At 62.4% G+C, this 27968-nt stretch overlaps 2 protein-coding genes across 4 annotated transcripts; one reads left to right on the top strand and one right to left on the bottom strand.

The window, feature by feature from the left end:
- The first annotated feature begins 3925 nt into the window (after positions 1-3925).
- On the top strand, positions 3926-19729 carry SERHL2 (serine hydrolase like 2). Of its 3 annotated transcripts, none has more exons than XM_045834837.1 (13): positions 3926-3978; positions 4081-4290; positions 4664-4707; positions 6335-6484; positions 6587-6700; positions 7051-7092; positions 7484-7503; positions 7926-8000; positions 9461-9573; positions 10196-10275; positions 13885-13919; positions 16974-17056; positions 18385-19729. In XM_045834837.1, the coding sequence occupies exons 2-13, from the start codon at positions 4124-4126 to the stop codon at positions 18608-18610; spliced, it is 1149 nt and encodes a 382-aa protein (XP_045690793.1). In that variant the 5' UTR covers positions 3926-3978; positions 4081-4123; the 3' UTR covers positions 18611-19729. The 3 variants fall into 3 exon arrangements, with proteins under 3 accessions (XP_045690793.1, XP_045690794.1, XP_045690795.1); XM_045834838.1 differs by having other exon boundaries at positions 3947-4290; positions 18385-18481; positions 19309-19729; XM_045834839.1 differs by lacking the exons at positions 3926-3978; positions 4081-4290; positions 4664-4707 and adding an exon at positions 5302-5410.
- Positions 18629-26708, bottom strand: RRP7A (ribosomal RNA processing 7 homolog A). The gene is made up of 7 exons (XM_045834840.1): positions 26620-26708; positions 25014-25156; positions 22957-23082; positions 22161-22278; positions 21808-21905; positions 21203-21401; positions 18629-20168 (listed from the first exon to the last, which is right to left on the bottom strand). The coding sequence occupies exons 1-7, from the start codon at positions 26690-26692 to the stop codon at positions 20083-20085; spliced, it is 843 nt and encodes a 280-aa protein (XP_045690796.1). The 5' UTR covers positions 26693-26708; the 3' UTR covers positions 18629-20082.
- Between the last annotated feature and the right edge of the window lie 1260 nt (positions 26709-27968).

Genomic DNA, 27968 nt, shown 5'->3' with positions numbered 1-27968 from the left:
AACATTTACGCTTTGGCGAAGCAGAAAAAAATCAATACAAAGGTAACCAGGAAAAATACGAAAGTTTCCATAGATTCAGTTATATTAAACAAAGATTGTTTTGACCAGGAGAGCCATAAATCACACAATTAGAAATAGCTGTATGTACAGAGTTTGAATGTCTTATTGTTCATTAAAGTTCTCAGAATTTGTCATGGGGCAAAAGGATACACTAGATTGAGTAGAGGTAATAGGAAATTTATTATAAGGCCTTTGTGATGTCTAACTTAGCTATTTACCTTTTCTGTCTAAAATGTTTCTCTATGCACCGTGGACTCTGACTCCCTGGTATCTGTTTCTATGTGCTTAGTTTGTAACAGCTAACCAGCTTTTCTTATTTCTTTGCCTGTCTAATTCTACTTGATATATATTCCTATTCAAGGTAAAGGCAGGGCTGTTACTCCAACAACTTTTAGACATTCAGGGGCTATTTCATTAGAGGGGATTTTGTTCTCTGGTCAAGAAATTATTTTGTACAACTTCATTGGAATTATGTGAATCAATAAACCTGAAATACAGGTGTCTAACTATCCCGCCACTTTATGATCACCAAAACAAACATGTAAGGAGAGATAAACAGGAAATCCAGCCACAGTAAACCTTTTTTGTTCCTTAGTTAATAAACACCAGGGAGGTCTGCTTCGAGCTAGCCTTTCCATAACATTTAGACTATTATAAGGCACTTGGGCTCCATCCTTATTGACCATTCTAATGCCACTCTCATTATATGCTCCTGTACAAGGCACTGGAACCCTCTGGAGACTATTAGCTCCTCTTGGGGGATACCATAATTTGCCATTAATCCAATATGCTACCCAGGGGTATCCCTGGGCTGTGGGTAGGGGTCTATATAAATTTTTCTTGTTTTCTTGAAAAACTCTTTGTATCTACGGGTAAGGAACAGGCGTGGGAAAATCTGCCAATAATTTAGCCTGTTGTAACTGATTCGTGAATTCTTTTATGGGAACAATCGGGGATAATTTTTTACTCAGGTTTATAAACTCCTTATTTAAAACAACCTGGGCATGATTCAATAGTCTGGGGAGAACTAGTCCCTTCAGAATTTCCCTCAAAGTTAATCATTGACTCTTTTCGAGCCTCTTTCTTCTCATGGCCTGTTCTTACGGGAATCAGGGTCCAAAGTAAGACCATGATTAATATCAGCAAGAAAATTATTAAGAGCAATCCCCAGGAAAATTACCGCCCCCCTTTGTATGCCATGCTCTCTGCCAGGAGGATGGATTCCTTGAATTCCCTCTTATCACGATCGGACCTTGTCAGAAAACATGATTGGAAGAAAATGTGTCAGGGTTGTAAATTGTGTCACTTTGAAAGAGCCTGGCTTCAACTATCAAAGCTGGAGACTGATACTCTCCGGTCCCTGCAGCCCTCCCCGGCAACAGTGACCAGTGGGTGGGTGCAGTGAGACTGCCCCTCGAAGGAAGGGCCAGTTTGGCAGGAGAGCTGCTTTCGTTGAGTCAAGAGCTGTTGCTGTGGGTGAACTCCGTTTTGTAACTTTCAAGGTCTGATTGAAATGAGTCGGAAACCCAGGGTCCCTGGACAGAAGAACTCAAAGATGCTGTGGGTATTTCCAGAGAGGGCTAGGCTACTTAGCCCCCCGCCCCCGCCCGAAGGGGGTTTGTTTGCTGAGAAGAAATACAGAGCGGGGTCAGCTCCGTCCACTGCCTCGGTCACATCAGGGCTCTCGGGGGGACAGGCCAGACGCTGCCCCGGGCCTAGGAGAGAGGGCAGGAGAGGACAGCCGGCCTGGCAGAGGGCGCTTAGGCCACTGGACAGGGCAGGCTGGCAACCACTGCACTCCGAGGCCCGAGGAACACGGAGTACTCTTGTGACCCTGCGTGGCAGAGCGCCAGAGACCGTTACCAACCCAGAACCTGGGTGTTTCTAACGGGTTATTAACAGCCCCCGAGAGACTGAGACCACCCTACGGTGTACGCCCCTCACTCTGAAGCCACTGGCACCAGGACCAAGCACGCCACAGGCACCCAGCCCTTCTGTCCATCAGCCGCTCTCCGGCATTCAAGTCCTCCTCCGGACCCTCGGGCTGCTGAGACCCCCGGCTCACCAGCCCCTCCGTCACACCCAGCCGGGCCATGGCCGGTCGCTGCTCAGGCAGCCCGGATGCGCCCCGTCTCCCCGGCTCGGCCCCGGTGCTCCTGGGTCTGCGCCAAACCGGAGGGTCTGCCCAGTGCTTTTTTTTTTTTTTTTGTCTTAATCTCCAAATACTTCAGTGTGTGTTGCTTAAAATCAAGGACAGTCTCACTCGTAGATGCAGAGAACAAATGGATGGTAGCCAGAGGGGAGGGGGAGGGGGGGGCGGGTGGGAGAGGTGAGGGGATTGAGAGGTATAGACTAGCAGTTACAGAGTAGTTGCCGGGATGTGAAGTGCAGCTTCAGGATTATAGTCCATAATGGGAATATCGGGGAGGGGGTCACTTTGTCCGTTTTATAAATGTCTGACCACTATGCTGGACACCTGAGCTAATCCTATAATGTAGAATTGTAACCGAACGCGGGGCCGGCCGCCTGCCACTGTGAAAGGCCAGTACTGAAGAGGCAGGGCTGAGGCAGAGGAAAGTGGTTTATTTTCAGGGGCCGGCCGTCCGGAAGACGGGGCGCTCACGTCAAAGCCCGTCGCCCTCTCCCGGGGCAGGCAGGGGTTTTTATAAGGAGGGAGAGGGGAACAGAACAAGGAGATCCAGGGAGGGCGCTGGAAAGTTCTCCACGTGCAGACGACAAAGTCCATCCTCAGAAGGCAGGTGACGGTCCGGAACGGGTCGTCCTGGTTTAGTCGTCCCGGCTCCATGGCTGAAGGTCAGCAAATCCCTGGGAACTGGGATGCTTGAAGGCTGGAGTCTGTGTCTCCAGAAACTAATCCCTAGGATTCTCATACAAACATACCGTTCAACTGTTCACCTACGAGCTTCCTATTAGTCAGAGCCAGCACTGACAGCAACAATGTCAGCAGAATGGTGGGGCGGGTTACAAGGCCCCACTCTTACAGTTTCCCACGGTTACAAAATGACAACAGTACGTGAAAAAGAAATTTAAATCGGGACACGTATTCCCTTACAGACCCACAGCGCCAAGGCGTCCGAGTCAGGAAATTCACACGGATAGAACACTGCCGCCCGGCCGGCCCACAGACCTCATTCCGCGGCCACACACTCGGCCCTGCCTGGCCGCGGGGAAGGGTTTCTCGTGGCCGGGAGTCCGTGCGGGATCACCCGCCACATTTCGGTCGTCCCGTGTCTTTGGTCGTCCCTCAGCCGGCTCGGTCGTCTCGGTCCTGTCCTCTCGAGTCTGACATTGTGAAGAGCCTGGGCCACTCATTTTGTAGAGTGTCCCTCAGCTGGGATTGTCTGACACTCCGTTAGATTCAGGTTGTGCACAGGTGGCAGGAATGTCGCAGAAGCGACACAGCGTTGTCCTCCTTGATCCCATCGGGGGGCAGGCGGTGATAGCTTGTCCCCATGTTAGTGACGTGAACCTGGATCACCAAGCCCAAGACACGTCCTCCAAGTTTCTCCACCGTAAAGTTACTACTTTCCTTTTTGTCGTAAATAGACAGACTGTGGGCAGGTTATGGGAAGTTATGTAAATATCCTATCCCTTACAGTACAACCAGCAGAGCCACGGGCAGCGGCAGCTGTTGCTGGGCTGACCCCTGGGACTGGCCCCGAAGCCCCTCCCGCCCCCCCCCCCCCCCCGTCTCTGCCCTTCGGTGACCCGCGGCACCCTGCCGGGCTGTCCTGCTGCCGAGCCCTTCCTGCTTGCCTGTCTCCGGCTTTCAAGGACACACCCTAAAATCTCCCTGACTCACGCTGTGACACGGCTCCTGCACGCAGTCCAGAAGCCACACACCACCACCTTGCTCCGGCCCAGCTCCTGTCTCGCGAGGGACCAGCAGCACGTGAGGTGAGGGTGGGCAGCAGGCCCCCACAGGCCCCCACGCGGAGGCCAGGCTGCAGCCGGCGGCCAGGTGTAAGTGTGGCGTGACCCATGCGGGTGTGACAGCAGGTGCGCCCAGAGCAGGAGAAGGAAGAGCCTTTTCACAGGAGCGATGTCCCCGTGGCTGGGTCACACCAGGGTCTGCGACACCCTTCATAACTCTCAGAGGAATCCGGAACCCTTTCTGGAACGAACGGACGCTACTGTGCGCGCACCCCTTGGAGAAATGGCCTCGTCACCCGCCGTCCCCAGCCTCCCCAGTCCCTCTGCTCGGATAAGGTCTGAACTCCTTGGCCCCACACTCGGCCCCTTCCCCACACTGGCTCCCCCGGGGCAGCCCCCCAGCCCCCCGTCCTCAGGACCTGGCTCTGCGGCCGCCCCCCCCCCCCCAGGGAGGATTCACTGTACAGCTCTCAGCCCAGCCCCTCAGCCCGCTGCATTCGGGTTCACCGGCTAGGGGCTCTGCTGCACTCCGACCCCCAGGGGCTCCTGGGTTCTCTCCCAGACACCCCACCCAGCAAATGGACGTGAAAGAACAGGAAGCGCTTTTCCTCCTTTCGGGCCCCCGCCGCCCCCGGGGCCGCGTTCAGAGCCTGGGAGGACGCGCCTGAGCGCCCTCAGTCGGGCTCACTGCCCCTCACACCCCCTTCAGGACCCTGGACGCAAGCCTCCCTCAGCCGGGCCGAGGCCAGCAAGGTAAGTTCTCCAGCGTACAGCAGATGTTAAAGTTGGCTCTTGCCGGGGTTCCCCGAGGACACGGCGAGGGCACGGTGGACGACGCCCGGGGGGACATTAAACACTATCACCCCACCTTTAACCCTGAGGCTCAGGCCCCTGAGGGCCCAGGGCGAACCGGGCTCCCCGTGGCTGGTGCCCGAGCTGTCAGCTCACAGGGCCCCACGGGGTTGGGGGCGCGGCCACGGACAAGCCCGGGAGTCGGGGTCCCACCACCCGCGTGTCCAGCAGAGGCCCCTCCACTCCCGGCGACACCGCCTGGATGTAGCCCAGAATCTGCGAGGTGCTTTGGACTCGGACCGCGGACTTCCCAGCCGCTGTGCTCACAGCGGCGGGCGCAGGGGCATTTCCGACGCAGGCGGCATCCCCGGGGGCGCAGGGCTCTCCAACGGAGAGGAGAGGGTGGGCCCCCGCCCCCGCCCCCGCCCCCGCCCCGACCTCTGCGGGCCCAGCCTGGGTGAAGGGGAGGGCGGTTCGGGAGCACGCCCATGGGGCAGGGTCTCCGTGGGGGCGTGGCCGGGGGCGGGGGCGGGGACCGCCGTGGGGGCGGGGCCTAGAGGTCCGGGCTGTCGGGTCACCCCAGCTCTCCCGCTTCATTGCTCTTCGGCGGGACATCGCGGCGTATACTGTCAGCCTCCGTGCGACCAAAGGATGAGCGCTATGGGTGAAGACGCCTTGTCCAGGGCCCCTGGGACCGGAGTGGGATGGGGGAGACCCCCGCCTCCTGGCCTCCTTGGGGTCGTAGAGCCAGACGGCTGAGGGAGGGAGGGCCGCTGTCCACGCGGCCCTCCTGGGTGTCGCGTCTACTTCCCGGGCAGCTTGGGACCAGGAGGAGCCCGACAGGAGCGGGGGAGGGTCGGTGGGAGGATCCAGCCACAGGTGGTCCCTCAGGGTCCTGCGAGGTCCAGTTAGAAAAGGAGGCGCGGGACCATTTAGGGGGTGCCGGTCTCCAGCCCCGCGGGGCGCGCCTGCCGGGTGGAAAGGCCAGCAGTGGGCGGTGGTGACAGGGCCCTGACCGGCGTGGCAGACACTGAGGTCCCCCGCGGTCAGGGCTGGGACCCCGCAGTCGTGCGGCTTGGCTTGCACCGAGTCCTTGCTCCAGCCCACGCGCTCCTCGCTGGGCCTCCGGCCGGTACTGCCCCTCCAAACGCCTCAGTGTCCTGGTCTGCAGGGGGTGCAGTGACCCAACTCAGCGTGAAGATGCGGGAGACGGGCCGCCCCGCCATCCGTGAAGCCTAAGAACATGTGGGCGACTCTTAGACCCTGCTCACTCCGGTGTTGCAGATTAGGAAATCCAAGGGGGTTATAGTAACTGTGCCAAAGGGCACACGCCCAGCGAGCGTCAGAGCCCAGGCTGAGCCCACACATCCGATAGTCTAGAATGTTCTGGGGTGAACCCTCCCACGGTTTTCCTCCCTCGGCCTATCTTTCCCTCCTGCCGGGGTTCCCACACCAGGTCTGGCCCTCTCCCTCACCCCCTGGGGGCGGCGCCGGGGCCTGGGCACTGCCCTGCCCTGAGCACAGGGGCCCTAGCTGCGGGCCTGGCGGGCCCGGGCCTCCAGACCGAGGCGCCTGCTCTGTCTTCCAGGTCTGATCTCGGAGCTGAGGCTGGCCGTGCCCTGGGGCCACATTGCCGCCAAAGCCTGGGGCTCCCCCGGCAGCCGCCGGGTGCTCTGCCTGCACGGCTGGCTGGACAACGCCAACTCCTTCGACAGACTCATCCCTCTTCTCCCGAAAGGTGGGGCTGGGGCTGGGGCTGCGGGCCGCCAGGGCGCCGGGCGGCGGGGGCGGTCCAGGGAGAACCGGCTGACTCAGGCACCCCCTCTGGCCTCTGTCGCAGACTTTTATTACGTTGCCATGGATTTCGGGGGCCACGGGCTGTCATCCCACTACAGACCAGGTGTGCAGTACCATGTTGAAGGCTTTATGAGTGAGATCCGAAGGGCCATGGCAGGTGAGGAGCGGGCAGTGTATGTGTTGGGTGGGAGGGAATCCCCTTCCACTGGTGGAGTGGGGTGCGGAGCGGTAGTCATGTGCCACGGCGGCCTGGCCGTGGCCCTGGGTTGGTAGCACTTCTGCCAGGGACCCCTGGGTGACCCCGGGCAAGCTGGAGAGGGCAGTCAAGAAGAGAGCTCCTTTCCTCTTGTGGCGTCCCCCCCTGCAGTGGGACGGGGGCCCCCCGCTGACCTGCTGTCCTCAGCGCGGCGTCCCAGAGGCTGGGGAGGAATTTCCCAAGCCCAGGGACTGCAAGACAGAGGGTGGGGAAGGCTGGGCCCACCCGGACCTGGCTCTGTGTGCTTTCAGCCTTGAAGTGGAATCGTTGTTCTATCATGGGCCACAGTTTCGGTGAGTACACTTCGTCCAGGACGGTGCCAACAGGGAGGCAGCAAGGGCGGGCGAGAAGGGGGTACAAAGGCTCCTTCCCCTGCACTCCTAGGAACTTTAAGGAGAGATGAGGGTGCTTGTTCCACACAGACCTCTGGACACTGTGGCCCTGGGCCTCGGGCAAGACCCGGAGGCACGTGTGGCCCCGTAGGTAGCGGACTCCCCGTTTGAGAAGAGAAAGACAGCTTCCCGAGGGGGCTGTTCCCGAGCCGGACAGGAAGTGCAGAGCACCACCCAGGGCGGGAGAGGGGAGCCCGGCCTCCAGCGGTGGTGGTCAGCCCCCCGGAGGGTGTGCTGGTGGGACCCGGGCTGCTGGCGGGGGGATTCCGTCCACTGCTGTTTTGTCTCCTAGGTGGCATCATAGGTGGGATGGTAAGTAGACGGCTCTGCGGAGATCACCTCTGGCCCCCGCTGCTGCTCCTCAAAGTGGGGTGGGGCGGTCCGGAGTGGGCAGGGGTTCCCGGGGGCAGGAAGCGCCTCCTGCAGCCAGGAGCTCCTTGTGGGTGCGTTTGGGACCTGGCGGCCGCCCGCTGGTGGCCTGCAGCAGCGACCACTGTGCAAAGGAGACCCCGACTCCCTCCAGCCGCTGCCGGGGTGTGGAGCCTGGCGCGGGGTGCGCACTAGGGCGGAGGCGGGGAAGGCGCCCTGACGGGACAGAACATGCTGGCTCCGGCCTCTTGGGCAGCGCCCCGGTCCCGACCTGGTGGATGATCGGGGCACCTCCAGAGCCGTCTGAGCCCCTCTGCTCCCAGCCCCGCCCCTCTTCATTCTGCCCCCTCTCTGTCCCGCCGCAGTTCTCCTGCACCTTCCCCGAGATGGTGGATAAGCTTGTCCTTTTGGAATCAAGCCTTGCTGCCCTGGACACTAACGTAAGCTTGGGGGCTGCCACCGGGGGCGGCCCAGGTCCCAGGCAGAGCCTGGGGACTGTTTCCTTCGGCGGGTGCCGGGGAGGCGGGAGGAGGCGGGGAGGGGGCGTGGTAAATGAGGGGAGTGAGCCGCCCGCCCACGCACCGAGAAGAGAGTTTTCGGTGCGCACCGCTAGCTCAGATGTGCAGGGACAGGGGCTCGGGGGCCTCTGTTTCCTTGGAAACGCTCTGTGCGGCCTGCGACCTGCAGAGTGCGGGCGGTCACAGAGTGCCAGGTGGGACGGGGTAGGTGTGGTCGGCCGAGGGAGCTCTCGGGAGGAGAAGGGAGGCCGGCCTGCCTCTGTGCCCGCTCGGCTCAACTCCTGCGTGCTGCGATCGCGTCCTGCAGCCGCGCACAGCCCTGCTGAGTGCAGGCTGTTGGGGAACCTGCCACCGCCGCCAGTGACAATGACCAGTGCTGTCCCTGCACCTGAGTCCCTGCTGTGTGACGCTGGCCAAGTCACTCACTCCACCTCCCTGGGCTGCAGTTTTTCACCTAGAAAGTGAGGAGGCTGGACTCGATGACGTGGGCGGGGCCCTGCCACCCTGCCACGCCGTGGGTCTGCTCCTGAGGGCTCGGCCGTTCCGGCGGAGGCCCAGCTCCGCCACCAGGTTCGGTGTCCTTGTGGGTTAATCGACCACAAGCTCCGAAGGGCCAGCAGCATGGCTGTCCTTTCTATCGCCACTTGCCCGATCCTCGCACACAGTAGGTGCTCCATAAATGTTGGGCACACAGTCAGATAATCCGTGGGTCATTGTCAGGGTCCCGTGAGCTGTGTGGCTGCTGCCTCTCTGGCATTCTGACCTGTTCCACCACTGAGCTGACCAGCATGGTGCCCCTGGTGTCTCGCTGCCCTCCTGGGCGTGTATGGAGTGTGTTCGGTCCTGTCCGTGTGCTGTGCTGTCCCACTGTGGACCGTGGGCAGGGCCAGGTCATCCCGGAGCGAGCTGGGCCGGAAAGGGGCACACGTGGGGGCAAGCTGGACTCCCCTGGAGGGCACCCCCTCTGCCAGTCTCCTCGTTGCCATTTGGAGTGACAGCATTACTTAAACCAGATGAAATTGCGAACCCTGGGTGGTTCCTCACTGGAGAACCCTAGTATCGCGCCTTTGCAAGCACTTGACTGTGGACCGAGAGTTCCTTTCTCCTCCTTCAACCAGACCCTCCAGCTGTCCTCCAGGACAGGCAGGGCTGAGCTGGGCTGGGCTGGGCTGGGCTGGCTGGGACTGAAGGGGACAACTTGCTCTGGGTCAGTACTGACAGCAGGGCTGATCACCTCCAAAACCTCCCTGGGTCTGAATGAATGGCTAGGGGCTGCCGAGGGCAGCGGTCGGGACCTGGGGGCAGCGGGAGGCAGGGGCTGGGCCCCTCTGCCTGCAGGCGGGAGCCCCACCCACCCAGCAGAACCACCGATACTCACTTAGGAGCTGGAGAACCTGCTGGACTACAGGCGGAAACGGATCGAGATCACGCTGCAGCAGGAGGAGGCCTCCGGGAAGCCCCCACGCGTGTACAGCCAGGAGGAGATACTGCAGAAGTGGGTGCCTGGGGGCGGGGTTGGAGGTGCAGCAGGGAAGCTTCGGTCTCAAATCCACAGGGAGCCTGTTTCTCTCTGTGCCCACCCTGGCACTGTTGCGAATGTATCCGCCTCGCCTTGTCCCCACTATGCGGCGATGCGCTTCCCAGGTCCCCACACCCACCGCGACCACCTCCGGCTCCCCTTCTGCCTCCTCTCCCCCCACACCTCCGCTTCCCTTGCCGCCTCCGCCTGCGCCTCTGTCTGGCACCGCACTCACTTCCCTCTCCAGCCCCGGTCCCCAGCCTCGGTCCCCAGCGGGCCCCCAGCCCGAGGCTGGCACTGCCCCTGGAAGCCGGCCCTGAGGCCCCTCCCCTGCCCTGTAGGGAATCTCAGGTCTGCGGGAGGTGAGCGGGCTGGCTGGTCGCCTCTGTGCCTCCAGTCCCTGGCAGCCCCTAGCTGTCAGGGCTTTATAAACACTGCTGTGTAAAACAGTGAAGACACCCCCCCACCCCATGGACGTGACCGTCTGCCCCACAGGTGCCCGACTCTTTGTGGGAGGACCTCCCTCCCCTCACCATCCTCTCCTTCCCACCCGGCCCCACTGGACCCCAGGCCTTCAGCCCCCTCCTCTCCCCGCCAGGCTCCTGCAGGCGAACACCCACGTGTCGGAGGAGTCAGCAAAAATCATCCTGCAGAGAGGCACCTCGCCGGTGGCCACAGGTAAGGGGCTCACCGTTCAGGGGCCCGCCTCTTGGCACTGTTCTCGGCGAGGACCGACCGTGACGAGGCTCGTCTTGGTCCGGGCATGACACCAAGTGCCCTGCCCGCCGTCTCTCCCTCGATCCCGCTCCTGCCTCTGCTCAGCCCACCCAGCGCCGGGAGCCAGGGCTCCTCAGGGGGGCCAGCGACTTCGTCGCACTGCCCGTCGTCCCAGGACGCCTCGTCCTGTGGGCACTTGCTCGGGCTTCCTGGGACTCAGTGTTGGGGAGTGTCGTACCCATGCCGTGCTAGTCGCTGGGGGTCGGTGCCCTGTGTCGAGGCTGGGGTTGGGGTTGTCCTAAGGGACCAAGTGGCACTGAAGAGGTTGTTCTGAAAGGAGAGGAGGAGCTGGCGGCGCCCTGGCTTCAGGGCCGTGTCAGCCCGTGCTTTGGGGCTTTGCTTCTGACACCCGATCAGGAAACCTCGCTCCCAAGAGTGTGCAGTGCTGCCCCGGCGGGGCTGCCTTGACCTCAGTTCACAGAGTTCACAGAGGGGGGGGCGCCGAGCAGGCAGCGCCCCGCCCCCCCTCAAAGCTGCTGGGCGAGGCAGAGGGCAGTGGCGGGGCCTGTGGCCCTGGCCCAGCCAAGGGTTAACTCGGGGGAACTGGGGTGTAGAATGGCCAGGGTTTGCATTTATTTGCTCAAGAGAAGCCAGAGACCTGCTGTGTTGCGCTGTTTGCCAGAACAGGGCATCACACGGGGAGGTCAAACGGACCAGTCCATACCTATGACTCTGGGAGCCTCTGCTGCCTGCCGCTGTGCCCCCTGTACTGCGGGATGGTGCTGTCATCCCCGAGCTCCTGTCTGCCCCCCCCCCACAAGGCTGTGGGGGGAAGAGCAGGTCCAGGCCGGAGGGCGTGGCCCGGGCAGACAGGCGGCCCGGAGGGGCCCCGGGTGCAGACAGAAGGGGGCTAATCCGGAATTAGACTCGGAGGCCGATTAGGCTAGGCCAGGCCAGGGTCACGTGCAACGGGGAGCACAGGGCCTGAACGGGTTGTGGGGGGTTGGGGTGCGGGGAGCAGGCCGTAGGCTGGGTGTCTGTGATTGGTCCCCAGGTTAGCCTACAAGAAGGGCAGGCTCCCCGACGCCACAGGACACGGGGGAGGGGGAGTTAATGCTGGGGGAGCTGCTGCTCCGGGCTGTCCCCAGCCCTCCTCCCGAGGCCCCCAGAGCCCCCACCGGTCCAGAGCAGGACAGGGGACTCGGACGCACGCCGCCATCGCCACCTCCCACCCCAAGTCCCGAGAGTCCCGTGCTCGCCTCCTGGGGCTGCCGGTCAAGGTTTCGGAGACTTGGGCACTTGATCGAGCCCTTCCCAGTGCTGGCGGCCGGAACGCCACGGGCCGGTGCTGGCAGGGCTGTGACAGACTGTTGGCGCCTCTTTCCCGGTCTCAGGCGTCCCCTGGCTTGTGCGCACTCTCCCCAGTCTGCACCCGGACGGACGGACACGGACGAGGGGAGCGGGAGCCCGTGGACGCCACCGGGCAGGGCAGGGGGCAGGCTCAGGGTGTGGGCGGAGCTGCAGGCCTGATCCTCAGCGGGAAGGGGCCGGCCGGGCCCCCAGGAGAGGGTGCTTGTTGAGCGCGGCGCAGGCGCAGACGGGCGGGGCTGCTGAGCGAGCCGGGCCGGGGAGACCCCCGGAGGAAGGTCGTGCAGGCGGAGGGAGCTGCCCAGAGAGGAGGCTGCAGGCTCGCCTTTCCCCGCTGGGCGTGGAGCGCTTCGCGCAGCCGAGATCGCGCCGCAGCGGCGGGGGAAACCGGCCGGCAGCGGTCCAGGGCGGGGAGAGGCAGGGCCTCGTCTGCGCCCCCATCTGCACCAGTGTCCGCACTGGCCTAGGCCTTCTGGAAACAGGCGTGAGGGGTGGGGGTGAGGGAGGGAGAATCCAGCTCCGGTTGGGGGTCCCTGGTGACTGACGAGGGACGGCCCTGTGTCAGGGTCCAGCCCTGCAGCCCGCCCGCCCCGGGGGGAGGGGAGAGCGGCTGCCCAGGAGGGAAGGTGGTTGCCGCGGCACCGGGCAGGGCCCGGTGAGCTCCTGTTGGTAGAGGGGTGACTGCGGTGTTTTTTCCAAAAGCAGAGGGAAGGACTTGGAGGGTTTTGGCTGGAGGGTGGGGAGGTGGGGCGGCACTTGTCAGAGAACAATTTCCAAACTCAGCCTGGCTGCAGGGCGCGCCCCCCCCCTCGGTGTCCCCGCCCGAGAGGGGTGCAAGGCACAAGGTGTCCATGCACTCTGACCAAGTGGCTATAAACTGGAGTTCCCATACCCACTCTTCGGGTTCAATAGTTTCCTAGAGTCGCTGACAGAACTCAGGGAAACATTTATTTTTACTGCTGTGGGTTTATGATAGAGGATGCATGTCGGGGCTAGCCAGACGGCAGAGATGCAAAGGGCAACGAGGCGTGGGGGAGGGGCATGGGGCTTCTGAGGTCACCCCCTCCCCCGGTGGGCACCGCCTTTCCAACACCTCCTCCTGGCTCCCAACCAGAAGCTCTCCGAACCCCTAGGCTCAGGGGGTTGTGTGGGGGTTGGCTACGCAGGCTGGAGTGATGACTGAGACGGGTGAGGAGCTCACTCTCCGGTCCCTGTCCACTCCCCGGAGCCCCGGCGTGTCCTTCCTGCTGGCCACCCCCACCCCGTCGCCAGGACATGCAGGGCTGGGGCTCTGTGTCAGGGGCGGGGATGGAGGACCAAGTGTTAGAATAAAAGCGCTCCCGGATCTTGTACCATTGACACAGTTAACACAGTTTGTAGGTGCTCTGGCAGGGAGACAGGACCGATTACCATGTTTCTCTCTGATTACATCAAAATATCACAGTCTCTAAATACTGGCTGTGCCAGGAGAGGGGGAGTCTAGGGTTGTGATAGTATCTCCTACATTGAAAAACGTGCATTTTTAAAATGCACGTTTCCCCCTGGCTGGTGTGACTCAGAGGATTGAGCAACGGCCTAAGAGCCAAAGGTTGCCGGTTCGATTCCCAGTCGAGGGCACATGCCAGCGTTGCAAGCCGGGTCCCTAGTGGGTGGCTTGCAAGAAGCGACCACACAATGATGCTTCTCCCCCTCTCTCATTCCCAACCTCTCTGTCTACAAATAAATCAATAAAACCTCTTCTAAAATTTTTTTAAAAAGCACGTTTCATGCAACTCTTCAGGGATTTTGAAACCCTTGCTGTGGAGCAGGGCTAGTGCAGGAACACCCACCCCCGCAGGGCCAGCCTGGCCTCCCTCCTTGTTGCCCTGGGTGCTGATACCTGCTCCCACGTGGGAGTAGAGGGAATTACAAGATGCCAGGAGACAGGGCCTGCTGGGCCGCCCCTGGGCTCAGACACTGACTGAGAAACGGGCTGAGCGCCGACTGCCCTCCCCCACACTGAGGCGGGGCCGCTGGCCCTGAGGTCTGGTGGAGGGCCGGGCTCCTGGAGGACGACCCTGCCGGCAGGCCGGTCTCAGTAACACGGTTCCTGCCCGTCACGGGGGAGGCGCACAGAGAAGAAATGAGCGCTGCCTGGAAGGGCCCCGGGTCCCCTCACCACGACAGGGGACACTGAGGCCACTGTCGGGACTTCTCTTCCAGGTGTGGTGCTGAACAGAGACCAGAGGCTCACTCTGGTAAGTGCCTCGGCCTCCTGCTCCCCCCGCCCCGCCTGTCCCTCTCTTGTCGCAGTAAAACACGCGAAGCGCGGTGCTCACCATTCTCACGGCGCCCTCAGTGTGCAACTCAGGGGCGTTACTTATGCGACCTCCACCACCCCAAAGGTCCCCATTGTCCCCAGGGTAAACTCCCACGCCAGCAAACCCTAAGTGCCCACCCCTGGCCCTGGGCCCCAGCAAGCAGCCTTCCGCTGTCTCCGACGTGACCGCATGGGGGCCTCGCACGTGGAGTCACGCGGGGTGTGGCCTCTGTGTCTGGCTCGCTTCACGCAGATCATGTGTTCAAGTCCGTCCATGTTGCAGCACGGGCCAGCAGGCATCCCTTGCGTGGCTGTGCCCGTCCCCCGAGGGTGGGGGGACACGCTGGTAGTTCTCGCCTCCCGGCGCTTGTAAATACAGCCGCTGTGGCCATGGTGTGCGAGTGTCGGCTCGAGTCCCTCTGTGGATGCATCTGGACACAGACCTGGAGGCGGAACTGCCAGATCCCGCGACACTCCCGTGCTTACCCCTTGGAGAAACCACCCGCGGCTTCCCCCGGGGCTGCACCGTTTTACCTTCCCACCAAAATGTGCTCGAGGTCCAGTTCCTCCCCATGCGTTTTGTAACACTTGCGATTTCCCATGTTCAACCTCAGCCACCGTATTGGGTGTGACACGGCGTGTGGTTCCTTCTGAGTCCTCCGTCTCCTGCGGCCCGAGCTGGGGGCGAAGGAGAGGTTCCACAAACTGGCAGCCCCCTGAAGTCGCGCTGTGCCCCCGCCGGGGCTGGCAGGCGTGGGGCTTGCTCTGCCTCCGGGAGACCGCAGACCGTGCTCCCGGTTCCCGCACCCCCCCCCCCCCCGCCGTGTGTGTTCACGGTGCCCACGGCGGCCCTGGAGGCAGGAACTGCTGCCACACCCACACTTCACAGACAAGGGAACTGGGCTGGAACTGCACAGCCAGCAAGGGCCCCACACTCAGGGAACAGCCGGAAATACAACCACCACGGTGCACAGGTGCCCGGGAGCAACACGCAGAGGCCGACCCGCCCCCGGCCCCACTGCAGGCAGACCTGTCTGTGTGGAGACGGGGACTCCCGTCCTAGGGCCGTCTTTTCGGTCAGGTTTGCTTTGGTTTCTATGCACACAGCCGCAGATGCTTCAGCGGACTGAGTGCAAGGGCAATGGGCGCCCAGAAGGCAGCTGGCAGCTGGCAGCTGGGGCGGGTGTGGCCAGTGGCACCGGCCCCCAACCCTTTTGGCACCAGGCACCTGAGTTCAGGAGGTGACGTGAGGGACTCTTTGCTCACTGGCCCCCAGCTCACTTCCTGCTGTGTGGCCCGGGCCCTGGTCAGGAGTCTCTTGGAGCAGGTGGGTACCGTGCTCAGCCCGGGCGGGGGGGGGGGTCCAGGTGGGCAAAGGAAAGACATTCCAAGTACTTGCTGCTGCTGCACAGGTGTGCGTTGCATCTGTTGAAAGGACTCCTGTAGCCAAGACTAAAATGGGAGAAGGGCTCGATAACGAAAGGCCTTCAAATCCAGCCACCAGTGAGGTCCGGAGGTGCAGAAACTCTGCCGTCTCCCTCAGAGAGGCTGTGTGACCCTGAGCGAGGCGCTTACCCTCTCTGAGCCTCAGCTGCCTTCAGTGCAAAAAGGAAGTGCATCCCTTTATTCAGGCACTGTCCCTCCGTGCTGGTAGTTAGCGGGCAGCCTCTGCGGGGCTGCAGTGAGCAGGGGCCAGCCCGTGTTGGCGTGGCCCGGCCCGGCGCTGTCGCTTCCGGAGCTCGCTGTGCTCTCACTGCGACCATTTGGCAGGGAAATGCTGTGCACGCAGGAGACACCGCCGCTAGAGGCGGGAAGCTCTGGCCCAGAGAGGCCACCCAGGGCCGCTGCCCAGCCCTAGGCTTGGACCGCAGGCCTGGACCCGAGCAGCAGCCAAGGGGAGGGCACGTCTGAGCTGGTTTTTCATCCAGCTGGGGTTTGTTCGCAACAAGGCGTGAGGTGGGAGCCTTTGAGATCCTGCTCCCCAGTAGATGCCATCAGTTTGGCTCCAGTAAACTCTTAAAAATTAAAAAAAAAAAAAGGGGGGGGGGCGTGAGGTGGATTTTTCCGGATGCACAGCCGGCCGGCTCTCCTAACCACCACGCTCACGCATCACCGTTTGTCGTGCACGTGCGGAGCCCGGGGCTGGGCGCTTGGTGCTGGGCCTAAGCCGTGGGGTCTGGAGGGCCCAGAAGGAGATGCTCTGCCTGGGCAGTGCTCCCGGCAGGTCCTCTGACCTGAGCCTGGTCACTCTCCACGAGGCAATGTGGTCGTCAGTTTTTTTTTCTTTTTCTTTTTAGTATTTTATTTATTTGTATAGACAGAGGGAAGGGAGGGAGAAAGACAGGAAGAGAAACATTCCATGTGTGGTTGCCACTTTTGCACCCCCCACTGGGGACCTGGCCTCCAACCCAGGCACGTGCCCAGCCTGGGAATTGAACCGGCGACCTTCCAGTTCCCAGGCCGGAACTCAATCCACTGAGCCCGCCAGCCAGGGAGAGTCGATCTTGAAGTAACGCGCCGAGTGCCACTGACCCCGCTGTCAGGAGGGGGCTGAGCTGCCGACACGGCAGAGCTCAGACAGAGTGGCACAGCCCGACGGAGGCACGGCTGGGCCTCGGGTCGTCTCCCACCCCCAGGAGAGACGCCAGACAGTAAGCACAGAGCAGGAGACACCGGGCTCGGTGTTCGTGACTCAAGCTGCAGATGTCACCATTTCAGCACGTCACCCATGTGAAAGAGCATTAACAATCTGACATTGTTCTCCTCACTGTCTTCAAAACCCAGAGTGTGGATCCAAGGTGGCGCATCCCAGTTTGGGCCCTTCCCCTCCTAAGCACCCAACAGCCATGCCGTAGATCCTCGCAAGAATGGGGGGTCAGAGGTAGACGGGTGACGTGGCCCTGCCAGGCCCCCCGAGGCCCGTCAGGGGGGCGGGTTCCACGCCCTCAGCAGTGCCTGGTGGTGAGAATTCACTACGGTTTTCCCTCTGCAGCCGGAGTTTTACACTGAATTCCTCGGCAAAGATAAAGTGGTGCCTTTCACCAAAAAACTGCAGGCCCACCTGCTGTTCATCAGGTAAGTCTGAGCCCAGCCCCTGAGACAAGCCGCGGGAGCCAGGGGTCTTCAGTGAGAGGTCCCCAGTCCTCCCACCGCGAGACCAGTGTTGTCTTTCTTGGGACGCCTCCGGCAGCTGGCGCGTGGAGGCGAAGCAAAGCAATGGGAGGGCACAGGCAGCACAGGCCGGGCAAGGAGTGCAGCCCTTTCAACGGGCGACCGCGGGGAGCACCCCACCCCTCTAGCCACCGCGGGCCCCTCACGTTCCCAGGCCCAAGCCCTCCACCTGCCGCTGCCTCCCGGCCAGCGCCCCGCCGCTGGCCATCCCACCAACGCAGGGTCCCAGAGCAGTGAGCACCGCTCACGTGCCCCAGATGCCACCCCCACTCCACGGCGGTGTCCTGGCCCACCCGCGCCCAAGGCAGGGTCCGGGACTCCCAAGGGCACATGAGTGTCTCTGCTGCCGAGTCAGGTTTAGAAAACACGGGCTTGGTGGGCAAACCCAGACCACGGCACGCCCACGAGCATGGCTGGACTCTGAAAGTGAGACAATAGCGCCCGCCCCCAGGATGGGGAGGAGCCGGAACCCTACACGGGGCTGCCGGGTCGCAACGTGGGGCGGCCACTTTGGTACAGTCCGGCGGTCTATGGAGCCAGGGTCACCATTCGCCCTTTGGCTCAGCACTACCCCTCCCGTATGCACACCCAACACACATGCACACACCTTGCACACGACAGCTCACAGACCCATCACTCACAACCACCACAAGGCGGACACCCATGTCTGCCCACAGGCAAACGAGCAACGTGCGGTCCGCGCGGCACTGCGCCACCTGGCGGCCGTGCAGAGGAACGCAGCTCAGACCCGTCCCGACAGACGGGCTTCGCGCACACTGCGCTCTGGGGAAGCCGCAGCAAAGCCCACGCGCCACAGGGCTCATCCCCCCGCAAGCCCACACAGGGACACCGTGGGCAGTCTGTCAGGGCCTTCGTGAGCCAAGCAGCCGCGTGGGAGACGTGACACGAGTCTGGGGTTTGGGGTGATGAAATTGTTCTGAATTGACTGTGGTGGCGGCGGCACAACTGCACACACTGCAGAAGCACGGAATCACACACTTGCAGCGGGTGGGGTTCTCAGTAAATACTTTCAATGAAGGAAAGACAAGGGCTCCAGCCGTTCCCGGGCACTGACACTCGGTGGCAGCGCCACAGGCCAGCCCCGGAAGCCTGAGCGCGGTGCGAGCCGAGGGGCCGAGTCTGGGGCTGAACCCGGAGGCCTCCGGGGGGAGGGGCCCGCGGGCGCTGTCCGTCAGTGCGCCGGAGACGAGCCCCGGTTTCCTGTTCCTCAGAGCAAGCCAAGGGTGCAATGATGTGAGAAAGGAGAACGTTCGTAAAGAGGAGCCGATGGGTTTCATGCTCAAGACGTTGAAATCAGTCCTGAAAGAGGTAGGCGCGGGGCTCGGGGCGGCTGGGATGCAGGGGAGGTGTCCGGCCCGCCGGGACCCCCAGCCCGGGCCCAGGTCTGACAGATCGGGTCCCCAGCCCCAGGAGGTACCGGGCCTCACTCCGAGCTGAGGTCACAGGTGAACCAGGAGCGGTGTTGTTCATGGGCACGCGCCCTGTGACTGTCCTCACATACCCGCTGCACCAGGCCCTACTTGGCCAGAAGACACCGCACAATTCTCTAGGGCCCCAAACGGGGGGCAGGCGACCAGTCCCCTCATGGGCGCTGGCTGCAGGCGGGGCGAGCCTCCAAGGGGCAGGGCCGGGACGCGTGTGGTGACCTCATCCCCGGGGAGTAGCCGGCATGCCGTGATCACCAGCCACCTGCACACCTGGGCCCCGCAGGCACCATCTGCGCGAGGGAAGCCCGGGCTGGGCCGGCGGGCGGTGCCCTCCCGTCCGGTGGGTCTTCTCCTGGGCACGGACGAGTGTGCACAACTGCCCTTCTGCTCCAGAGGGGACCTCCCAGAGCCCTCAGGGCCCGCAGCAGCCCCACGGCCCCGCTCTCTGGGTTCACCGCTCAGAGCGGCGCGGACCCCAGGCTTGGGCACTGCCCTCCGGATCCGGCCCTTCTCGCTGCCCCGGAGCCAGGGCCCAAACCCCCATGGGGCGCTAGGCGTTAGACGGGGGCCCAGGGAGCCCTGCTCGTTCAGTCAGCGCCCCACGGCTCACCGTGGGGACACTCCTGAGCCGGGGCGGGCGGCAGGGCACGGGAGAGCCCCGCTGCGCCTCCCCGGGCCCGGCCTCACCGCGGCCCCTCCCTCCTCCAGCAGTTCCAGTACGTGGAAGTGCCGGGCAATCACTACGTCCACATAAACCAACCCGACCTCGTGGCCGCTGTCATCAGCTCCTTCTTGGAGAGCGACTGTCCCCAAGCCCAGGAGTAGGCCGGGGCTGGGGGCGACATGACACCCAGCTCCAGGGGCCTCCGGCCAGGCCGGGCGCGACAAGGACGGGCCTCGACGGTCGACACCAGTGAAGCCAGCAGAGGGGGTGTGGGGCCAAGGCTTCTCATTCCCACGGGCGTGACGTCACAAGGGGCGCTGTGTCTGGACTCCGGGGGCGCCCTGGGTTGGGCCGATGACCTGCGGTGAGCTGGCGGTGGCCGCAGGACGGCGGGGCTGGGACGGACCGGCCCAGCCTGCCCCGCTGCCTGGGGGCCGGGAAATAAACAGTTCTGATGTCTCCCTCTCCCACTTCTGAGGCTGTCACTGCAGGGGCTTCTCCGTCCGGGGAGAGGGGGGAACACAGCAGACACCCGGCTCCCACAGAGGGACGCAGGGGTGGGCTGGCCAGAGACCGGGAGCTGCAGGGAGCCCTCCTGGGGCGGAGGCTCCTCAGGGCCAAGTCCTAAGGCTGGGCAGGTGTCCCTGCCACACGGGGCCAGGGCAACTGAAGCACGAGGACCGAACGGCGACACTGCACCCAACCGGCTCCCATGGGTGCAGGTCTTCAGTCCTGTTCGGGGGGCAGCCCCGCCGCCTGGGCAGTCAGGGGGGTGCTCTGGGCCCCCTCGTACTCACCGCCCCCCCACCTGAGCCGGCTCAGTAGGGCCGGAACTTGCGCTGGGCCCGCATCAGTTCAATCCTCTGCTTGTCCTCCTCGAACTTCGTGCGCAGCTGCGCCAGGTCTGGAGCGTGAGAGGAACGGGGGACACAGTCAGGGCGGGTAACCAGCCCCGCCGCCGCGCCCCCGGGCCCCCACTCCCAGCCGGGGCACTCAGCGCTGCCTCCCCCGCTCAAAATGTGGGAAGGAAACCGCTGGCTGTGGGCCCAGTTGGCGCGCAGAGGCTCAAGGGGAGAAGGTGGCATGCCTGCCTTTTCAGGCAGAAAATCCACCTAAAGAAAGGCACAGACAAAGCTAAAAGCCACTTGCAGCCTTCCTACCACCCGCCTACAAACCCCAAAGGGAAAGGAAGCAGGCTCTTGGGGCGCCGGGAGGAGACTCCCGGGGACACCTCCCCCAGCCCCTTCCTGCTGCAGCAGTCGTACTCGGGAGGAGTCAAGGGACTCCCAGCCCAGAGCGCCCAGGGCCCCTCAGGTCGCTGGGTGACCTGGTGTGAGGGGTCTCTGGGCCCAGAGGGCCGCAGCTGGGTGAATCCAGAGGGGCAAGGGCAGCAGCGGAGACGCAGCAGGAGGGTGCGCAGTGTGGGGAGGGGCAGTGAGGCAGGGGAGGGCGGTGGGACCGGGTGGCAGGCCAGGGGCGGGACCCCCTCCTCGCTCAGCCTGCAGGCCCTCACTCTGAGGCCCTCTCCACACCAGCCACCTGCCACAGACACCCGCGCACCCGTCCGTGCACGCACGCAGAGCAGCGGCCCTCCCCGTGCCCACAGCAGACACCCAAGGCCCGCCCTCTGCGGTCGGGCTCCAGCATTAACTGCTCAGCGTCCAGGCTGCGTGGGGCCTACACCCCAGCTGCCTCCGCAGCACCGAAGCAACCCAGGGGCCGGCCCCCAGAGCAACCTCTGGGGGGCAACCGGGGACCCCCACTCTGGTGCTGCAGGCTGAGACCCCAACCCCAAAGGCTGTGGGGGACATCTGGGCCTGAGGACTCCGGGGCCCAGCCCCCAGCCCAGCACCTGCCCCTAGACTCTGTGCCTGGCGCACGGGGCCGCCGGGGCTGCGAGCCGTGGGGCCGGGGGATCGGCCGGGGGCACGCCCTTACGCTCCATCTTGGTCTGCCGGTGCTGCCAGGCGTAGAAGTTGAGCAGCTCCTTGCGGGCGCGCTTCCTCTTCTCCCTCTCCAGCACCCGCAGGCTGGCCGCCTCCGTCCGGGGCAGCACGGGCCGCCGGCCTCGGCGGGTCACCTTCACCCAGCCCTCGTCGTCTGGGACCCCTTCCTCCTCCTTGGCCTTAGCTTCCTCCTGCGAGGAACATGAGCCTGTAATGGCACCTGGGCCCTACCTGCAGACACAGGCGCACCTCTCAGCTCCCCTCTTCTCCTCGCCCCCGGCCCCACACGCCCAGAACCTGGGCACCCAGTGACACGTGCTGCTCCCCCCCACCCCAGCACAGAGCTGGTGCCCAAGGTGGGCGGGGCGAGGACCTGCCTGCCAGTCAACACTGCCTCTGCCTCCACCCTCAGCAGATGGTTCCCTACAGACCTAGGGACTAGACGTCACCAAGGCAGGTGACCCAGACTCAGCGGGGAAAAGGAAGTCTGGAGTCTGCGAGGTGACCAGGACAGGCTGCAGCCCCACGCCCCCCGGGAGCCACACCAGGACACCTGCGGCCCCAGCTCCCTGCAGCGGCCGCTCCCGGAAGCCCCACCTCAGCTATCTTCTTGTCATACGTCTCCATGAACGTGTCCACTTCGACCCTCAGGGTCTCCGGGTCCAGGATGGAGTCTGTGTAGTCACGGATCCACTCTGAGGGAGCAGGGAGCGAGGGGGCGGGACTTCCTCAGGCTGACACTCGGGGGACACCCGTCCCGGCTGGCCTGGGACGTCTCACAGCAGCACAGGCACGGGGACGACAGCCCAGGGTCCGGTGGTGAGGAGGGCTGCGGCGGCGGCATGCTGGGCCCTCACCCCGCCCTGGGGCCCGTGAACACAGCAGACGCCGCCCGACCCAGCCCCCCCGCGCCCCAGGGCCCAGGCGCCCACGCCTCCCGCAGTACTGACTGTGCACGCCGCTCTGCACGGGGTGGCTCTCTGTCGACACCAGCAAAGGGCCCTTCAGGGCCACGGCGGCCGCCACCCCGCTGGGCTTCCGGAACACCACGTAGGCCACCTGGAACCCCTGCGGGGAGCGAGTGCCGTCACCACGCCGGCAGCCCTCCCGTTCTCCCAACCACCCACGTCCGGCCCAAGGGGCTCTACCTGGCCCCAGCCTGACTTGTCCCGGGACCAGGGGAGGCGGGCTGGGCTGTTCCTGAGCGGTGAAGGCGACCAGGAGGCTGCCCCCCGTCCAGAGGTGGGATGGCTGTGCCCCTGGTCACCCGCCCTGTGCCCCCGGTCACCCGCCCTGTGCTGGAAGAGCCCAGCAGCGGGGGCCTGCCCTGCAGTTACGGGAGGGGCTCGGGAAAACTGCGCGCACCCTAGGCCTGGGGTGGACGCTCGCGCTGTCCCAGGAGAAGGCGCGGGCTCGAGGGACACAGGGCAAGGACTGTGGGGCCGTGGGGCCTGAGAAGAAGCGGCTGCAGAGGGGGAGCTCAGGGAGGGCCCTCAGGGCAGGACTGAGGAAGGGTCTCTGAGCTCCCGCCCGGGACAAGGGAAACAGCCAGCAGGAAGCTGGAGGATGCGGCGAGTCTGGGGCGAGGGTGGAGGCGCTTCACCTGCCAGCGCCCCGGGACCACACAGGGAATACTCGGAATGTCCCACTGCCACTCGGCACCACCTCCCCCCTCCGTGCTGGGGACACCGCCCCAGCCCCACGCAACGCCCCCGTTCGTGAAGACCCCAGCGCTCGCAGGCTTACCGGGATGGGCTTGGGGTGGAAAAACTTCGACTTCGGCTCCTTCGGGCTCCCGGCGAGCTCGGGCTTCCCGTGCAGCTCCACCGACTGGACGGGGCCACACGGGGAGAGGAGGCGGGACAGGCACTCCTGCCGTGGCCCAAGAAGCCCAGCGTGAGTGGCCCGGGGCCTTGCAGGAGCCTCCCTCCACCCTGCAGGTCTGAGACCCCACATCCGGGCCCAAGTCAGGGGCGTGCGGGGGAGGCCTGAGCAGGCCGCAGCCTCCTCAACGTGGAGGTTAAAATCCTACCCTACCCGGGGTTCTTGGGGCAAAACCTTGTCAATCGGCTCGATAAACACTGGGTAAAAAAACTACCCCTCTGCCGGCCAGGGCGCTCAGGAGGACAGAGAGAGCAGCGGAACGCGGGCACCAGGTCTGGCTTTGACGGGGCCCTGCGGGAAGCACGTGCCCAGCCTGTGTCCGGTTCTCTCACCCCAGTGAAAGGGTCTCTCTCTCTCTCTCTCTCTGAAAGCACACCCATCTGAAAGATTCCTCTTTCCTACCAATTTCTCCAGGTAAATGATCCCAAAAGTAGGAGTACGTCCTCAATTTAAAAAAAAAAAACATTATTACCAGAATAGACGTGGACACCTGGGGGGTTATTCTGAGTATTCTCACTTTATAAAGCAACTGAGTAAGTTTCTGTACCTGAACCAGCCATTTACAGATCAGCAAGTGAAATCTATGCTGTTGGCATCAGCCTGCAGCTCAGCCTCGCTGCGGGGAGGGGCGCGCGGGGAACCTGGGGTGCGGGTAGTGCTGTTTCTCCATCCGGGCGCCGCCGACCGCAGGAGAATGCCCGGTCTGTGACACGCTCGGGCTGCACACCCACGGCCCAGGCCCTTCTCCCCGCACACGCTACTCTGGAGTGACGGCTAAAATGACACCCTCTCCTCTCAATGGTTTCATCTACTGAACTACCATCCTCTATTTTAAAGTGTTTTAACTCTCATCTTTGAGAAACTGGGATTTCTTTTTTGAAAAATAATAGCTTCTCTTCTGTTAATTTACATAATACTAAATATTACAGTTTTGTGAAAAATAGTTGAGCCCTGGCTGGCGTAGCTCAGTGGATTGAGCATGGGCTGGGAACCAAAGTGTCCCAGGTTCGATTCCCAGCCAGGGTACATTCCTGGGTTGCAGGCCATAACCCCCAGCAACCGCACATTGATGTTTCTCTCTCTCTCTCTCTCTCTCTCTCCCCCCGCCCCTCTAAAAATAATAAATAAAATCTTTAAAAAAATGGGTTCCCAATACCATAAAAAAAAAAATAGTTGATATATCCGGATAGATTTAGAAGTAATTTTATTTTCTCATATTTTGCCTATTCTTTTTTTAGAGAGAGGGAAAGAAGGGGAGAGGGAGAGAAACCTCAATGTGTGGTTGCCTCTAGCATGCCTCCCAGTGGGGACCTGGCCCACAAAGCAGGCATGTGATCAGGCTGGGAATCGAACTGGTGACCCTTTGGTTCACAGGCTGGCATTCAATCCATTAAGCACACCAGCCAGGGGACTTCTCCTATACTTCACTATGGACACACACCACTTTTATAACCAGGGAAAATACAACATGCAATTGAAACACTTCTAGGTAATCATAAAAAGCCTTGTGCCTTGCATTCCTTACAACTGCATTTTTTTTTAAAGATTTCATGTATTTATTTCTATAGAGAGGGGAAGGGAGGCAGAAACAGAGAGAGAGAAATATCAGTGTGTGGTTGCCTTTCCCCCGCCCCCTAGTGAGGACCAGACCTGCAACCCAGGCATGTGCCCTGACTGGGAATTGAACCAGCGACCCTTCGGTTCGCAGGCAGGCGCTCAGCCCACCAGCCAGGGCCTCAAAGGACATGTGCAGAAAGCAAATTCCCTGTCACGGGGGAGAGACTGCCCTCTAGGCACCTTCCCTTGGGGCTTCATTTATCGGCCTCTGTCCCCAGGAAGGACTTGGCGGGGAACAGTGGGGGCCGTTCTGCCTAAAGCCCCACCTGAGCTTACAGACTCCCTCCCAGATACCAGCTCACCTCTGTGCAGTACGGGGGCACATTGAGGACAAAAAGGGTCCTCTTCTGAGGCCAGGAAGACTTGGTGCCTTCTCGAACTCTGTGCTCTCTAATATACAGGTAGTGAGAAGCCTGCTGCTTTTCAGAGAACTTGATCGGAACCGCTGGCAAAGAAAAGGGGCAGGGAGAGATGGCATGAAGGTTAGGTTCAGGCTGTCCCTGTCTGTCTGTCTGTCTGTCCGCCCACCCACCCATCCATCCTTCACCAAGTCCTTCCTCTAGGCAAGGCCCGTGCAGGGCGCTGTACAGCCTATGAGAGTGAATGAGCAAAGAGTCTGCCAGGAGGGGCCCCCAAGCTGGTGGAGGAGGCAGAAGGCAACCGGGCAACTATTACAGGGGGGCAGTGAAACCGGGGGAAAGGTCCCCACTGCGGCTAGGGGGGCAAACGCCAAAACCCTTCCGGTCGCCGGTCGCCAGAGGCCCAGCGGGCCCTGGGCACCTCCTCACACCATCCGCCCCACCACGCGGCACACGTGTCAGGTTAGACCCACCAGCTCTAAGCCTTCCACATTCTCTTATGGTTCTAAGTCTTATGATTATACCGGTAATCTTTCATATTTTCTTTTTTTTTTTTTTAAGAGAGAGAGGGGGAAGGAGGGAGAGAGGGAGAGAAACATCAATGAGAGAAACACCAGTCACTTGCCGCCGGAGCCAAAGACAAACCCGTAACCCAGGCTTCTGCCCTGCGGGGGGAGCCCCACACGTGACCTTCCAGTGCACGGGAGGCCACGCCCACCAGCTGAGCCCCATGGGCCAGGCCCCCCGTACATTTTAATCCTCATAAAACTGCGGGCAGTTTTCCGTTTCTCCCACCACCTTCTTCAGGGAGCAGTGGGGACACAGCTTCCCCGCACTCACGGAGCTCACACGGCAATGGGGAAGCCAGCGAGCAAGGAGGCAGGAAACGACACTGCATCGACTACAAAAGACACAGCGCGCAGCAGTCCCGAGCTGAGCGTGCGGAAGGCCCCTTCCAGGGCGGCTGGGACGCAAGGCGGCCAACAGCCAGGGCGCCGCTGCGGCAGGGACTCGGGGGAAGAGGGCACCGGCGGGACGAGTGGGGCCAGGCGGGTCAGCGGCGACCCTTTCGGGTTGAGGGTAGGTGCTAACGGGGGCCGCCGCCGGCAGCTCAGCGGGGTGGGCTGGGGGACAGAGGTGCGCGTGGCAGGCAAGACCTGATTTCACCCTCACTTCAGAAAGAACCTCCTGGCACCCGGAGGAGAACAGAAGCAGGGGCAGGAACACAAGCCGCACAAGCGATGAGAAAGGCACGTCCGGTGGGGGCCGGGCAGGGGACTGCAGAGAGGCGACGAGGGGACAGGTGCTCACCGAGGGGCAAGGTGGAGAAGGGCACGCCTGCGCGAGAGCGCGGACAGAGGCGACTTCTCCCACGGGCAGCGATGGCCAAACGGGCTCGTCCCGGGGGAGTAAGCTAGACCAGAGCAAGGCGCCGCGGGGGCCTCGGGGGACCCGGGGCCTCTCAAAATGCCGAGCCACGGCCGACCCGCGCGAGACGCCTCGGGGCAAAGTCTGGCCGTACTCCGCCCCGTGTTCCGCAGCCCCTCACCTGAGTAGCCGAGAGGGCCCGGGATCCCATCCTCAGAGCCCCGCGGCGCACGCTTCCTCCTGCGCGCCACCATCTTGCCGACCGGAAGCCGCGCGGGCTGCTGGGAGTTGGAGTTGGAGGCCGGTAGCTACGCGTTATCCAGACGACGGCGCCCCCTGGCGTTCCCACCCTCTGGGTTTTGGGCTGCCTTCTCTGGCCCGTGTCACCCCAGCGCCCAGCCTTCGTTTGCCCAGAATAAAGTAATCGCGTAAAGTTACAAGTAATTGAAGGCGTGATGGGGGCCGCTCTCAGGTGCGAACTCACCTTCCATCCATCCATCCATCCATCTATTCATTCATGTATTCCACAAATACCAGTGAATGTTCCAGGCACTGTCCTAAGCGCTGGAGATACACAGGTGAAATAAAACCCTGCCTTCCTGGAATTTATATTGTATCGAGGGAGAAGAGCAATAAGTACTCAAAGAAGCAAAATACAGAGTATAGGCATCAATGCAAAGTGCTAAACAGGAAAATGAAGCAAGAGGGGAGTGTGGTGAGGGGCGGTGTTGCAACTTTCGATAAGGTAAAAGCTTCACTGAAGTGATAATCGAGCAAGTATTTGAAGGAGGTGAGGGAGCAAGGCAGTCACTCAGGTGTTGGGGAAATACATTCTGAGCAGAGGGCACGGCAGGAGCAGAGGCCCTGAGCCCGGAGCCTCCCTGGCATGCTAGACAAACAGCAAGGAGACTGTGGCTGGGGCGCAGTGAGCCAGAGGACAATCTGAGGGGCAGAGTCTGGCTGACCTCTGGGGTGGGGGGGGCATCCAATAGACCACCAGAAGCTCTTGGTTCCTCTGCCTGTGTGGCTTGGGGGTCCCTGGGGGGTTTTCAGCAGCAAGGGGTGACGTGTAACAGTCACTCTGGCTGTCACATTGCAATTAGACTTGGAGGGCAAGGGCGGCAGCAGGATCGTGTAGGACACCACTGCAACCATCCAGAGGCAAGATGGCGGCTTGGTCACTAGGGTGCTGCCTGACGGGGTGATGAGAGGTGGTCAGGTTCCGGGCATGTCTGGTGAATTCCAACGGGATTTGCTGACGGACTGGACAGGCAATGTGGGGAAAAGGAGAAACCTGGGGCTAGTGCTAGCTTCGGTGTCCTTGGAACTAAAAGGATGGGGCTGTCACTTGCAGCGCTCCGCCTTGCCCTCCGTGTCCCAGCACAGTGCAGAAGAGATGCCCCAGTCATTGCGATGGCTCAGCACAGGGGTTTGCACGGCCAGCTGGTGCCTCAGAGCTGAACTGGGAGAAACGAGAGCCATTATCTTGTATCTCCGGACGTGGCGGGTTAGGGATCTGGGCAGGGCTCA

Source organism: Phyllostomus hastatus, unplaced genomic scaffold (assembly GCF_019186645.2).
Source record: "Phyllostomus hastatus isolate PE091 unplaced genomic scaffold, TTU_PhHast_1.1 phas_contig_198, whole genome shotgun sequence".
Classification (NCBI taxonomy): domain Eukaryota; kingdom Metazoa; phylum Chordata; class Mammalia; order Chiroptera; family Phyllostomidae; genus Phyllostomus; species Phyllostomus hastatus.
Note: the sequence above shows the minus strand (reverse complement) of the source record. Positions and strands in the feature narration are given on the sequence as shown.